The 2793-nt window shown below is 39.4% G+C and overlaps 2 protein-coding genes across 2 annotated transcripts in view; one reads left to right on the forward strand and one right to left on the reverse strand.

Moving 5' to 3' along the window:
- LOC126409115 (cadherin-7-like) overlaps positions 1-2793 on the forward strand; it is a 59299-nt gene that overhangs the window by 5550 nt on the left and 50956 nt on the right. The gene's annotated exons all lie outside the window — the stretch shown is intronic.
- Positions 1558-2793, reverse strand: part of mplkip (M-phase specific PLK1 interacting protein) — a 4727-nt gene continuing 3491 nt past the window's right edge. The window contains exon 2 of the mRNA XM_050074414.1: positions 1558-2638. Within this exon, the coding sequence (XP_049930371.1) occupies positions 2507-2638 (132 nt within the window). The 3' untranslated portion in view covers positions 1558-2506. The remainder of the gene's footprint in view (positions 2639-2793) is intronic.

Consider the following 2793-nt stretch of genomic DNA (forward strand, 5'->3'; position numbering starts at 1 on the left):
AGGTGATTAATGAGGTAGTTAATGAGGTGATTCATGAGGTAAGTAATGAGCTATTTAATGGGGTGATTAATGAGGTATTTAATTAGGTATTCAATGAGGTGATTGAGGTAATTAATGAGCTATTTAATGGGGTGACTCGTGAGGTAAGTAATGAGGTATTTAATGAGGTGATTAATGAGGTATTTAATGAGGTAATTAATGAGGGATTTAATGGGGTGACTCATGAGGTAAGTAATGAGGTATTTAATGAGGTGATTAATGAGGTATTTAATGAGGTGATTAATGAGGTATATAAAGAGGTGATTAAAGAGGTGATTAAGAGGTGATTAGTGAGTTGATTGATGAGGTATTTAATGAGGTAATTAATGAGGTATATAATGAGGTGATTAAAGAGGTGATTAATGAGGTATTTAATGAGGTGATTAAGAGGTGATCAGTGAGTTGATTAATGAGATATTTAATGAGGTGATTAATGAGGTATATAATGAGGCGATTAAAGAGGCGATTAAGAAGTGATTAGTGAGTTGATTAATGAGGTATTTAATGAGGTGATTAATGAGGTATATAATGAGGTGATTAAAGAGGTGTTTAAGAAGTGATTAGTGAGTTGATTAATGAGGTATTTAATGAGGTAATTAACGAGGTGGTTAGTGAGTTAATAAATGAGGTAATTAATAAGGTGATTAGTGAGGTGATTAATGAGGTATTTAATGAAGTGATTGAGGTAATTAATGAGGGCCACCTGAAAGAGCACAGAGAAGAGGGGGACACAGAACAGACAGGGGAGTGCTGTTTTAGTGGAGATCACACTTCTCAAAACAACTTCTCTTTATTCTCAAACCGTAGGTCCGATCGTCAAAATGACGTGATGGTCAGATTGTCCACGCTGTCCTGTAGAAACCCATTATAAACCCTGGGGAGGGAATTTTTTCCACACGCTCCGATTTGAAGATTCAGCTCGTTTGTCTGAACGAGGGAAAAAAATCACAAAAAACTGACAATATTTAAGAAAATATGGGGAAAAAAAGCCCACTAACACAACTGAAAAATCTGCTGTTTGAACCGAGGTCACAGGATGGAGCAGTTAGGCGACAAAAACGGGGGCGGGATCAGAGAGAACAAAAAATCTTGACAGGTCAGGGGTCAGACTGTCAGGGGTCAGACTGTCAGAGATCAGACTGTCAGATATCAGACTGTCAGGGGTCAGACTGTCTGAGGTCAGGGGTCAGACTGTCAGGGGTCAGACTGTCAGAGGTCAGACAGTCAGGGGTCAAACTGTCAGAGGCCAGACTGTCAGGGGTCAGACTGTCAGGGGTCAGGGGTCAGACTGTCAGAGGTCAGACTGTCAGGGGTCAGGGGTCAGACTGTCAGAGGTCAGGGCCCAGACTGTCAGAGGTCAGGGGCCAGACTGTCAGGGGTCAGACTGTCAGGGGTCAGACTGTCAGAGGTCAGGGGTCAGACTGTCAGAGGTCAGGTGTCAGACTGTCAGAGGTCAGGGGCCAGACTGTCAGAGGTCAGACATTAACAGTCACACTGTATCAATGAATCTGAGACAGATCTGTGATAAACATCCAGTTTATTAGGGACACCTGTTGATGAGAACAAACACAATCTGCTGAAAGTCACGGTCTTTTGAGTCTGAAATCAAACATCATGAACTCATCGGTTTTTCTTTGTTTATAAAACCCTTTAAATAATGACAATAATCCATAAAAAACCCTTAATATAATGTTTCCCATTAATTTAACTCTGATTAACCCTTACCTCAACCCTTATCTTAACCCTTCACACACCCAGAGGGTGAGTGTGTTTCCTTAAATACAAAGATATTTCATCTTCGTGGGGTTTAAGGGGAAATTAAGGGAAGTCATGAAGCCCTTAAAATAAACTTCATTCACAGACTTTCAAATTAAGGTCTTTTTAAGGGATAATTTGTTTTTTCAAATTAAAAGAGTAAATTGAATGAACACTGATGTTGTTAAGACATTTATGTTTTCAGGGTTAATTCAACGGTAAATTTAAGGGATTGTTGATGACTGCATAATCTTCAGTCTTCTCTTAGTTTACACTTTGAGCCTTGCAATGGAAATCATTTATTAACTGATCAGTGTGAGCTCACCTGAGCATCAGGTGATGACGATAAGCTCAAGAGATTAAAAAAAAACTTAAGATTTTTTTTAACTTGAAAAAATAAAACAAACTTTTTTTTTACAAAGTCTGAAAATAAAAAAAATATCTAATTTAGTGTAAAAATGTTTTGTTAAAAACATCACCATCATCATCATCATCATCTCCATCATCATCACCATCACCATCATCATCATCATCATCGTGTACAAAAGTTTGATCCCTGACTTCAGTGAGAGGCTGCTGGTGACTGAGCACGCTCAGAAGGTTGTTTACTGTTGCTGAACCTGATTGTTGTTGTTGTGTGACATTGATCACATTGTTCCTGTTGTTTCCGGTTTCCTGTCGACACAGCTTCCTGTCCGTCTGTTTGTTGTTGTTATTGTTTGTTGTTGTGTTGTTTCCTGTCAGGTTGTAGTTGTTGAGCAGCAGTGATGGGCAGCAGAGACGACCACGGATCCTCCAACATGGATGGACTGAAATATCTCTGCACTGACGAGTCCGAAGGTTTCTGTGAACACACAGTCATCATCATCATCACCATCATCATCATCACCACCACCACCATCATCATCATCATCATCATCATCATCACCACCATCATCATCATCATCATCATCATCATCATCATCATCATCATCACCACCACCATCATCATCATCATCA

The sequence above is a fragment of the Epinephelus moara genome, chromosome 21 (genome assembly GCF_006386435.1).
Source record: "Epinephelus moara isolate mb chromosome 21, YSFRI_EMoa_1.0, whole genome shotgun sequence".
Lineage (NCBI taxonomy): Eukaryota > Metazoa > Chordata > Actinopteri > Perciformes > Serranidae > Epinephelus > Epinephelus moara.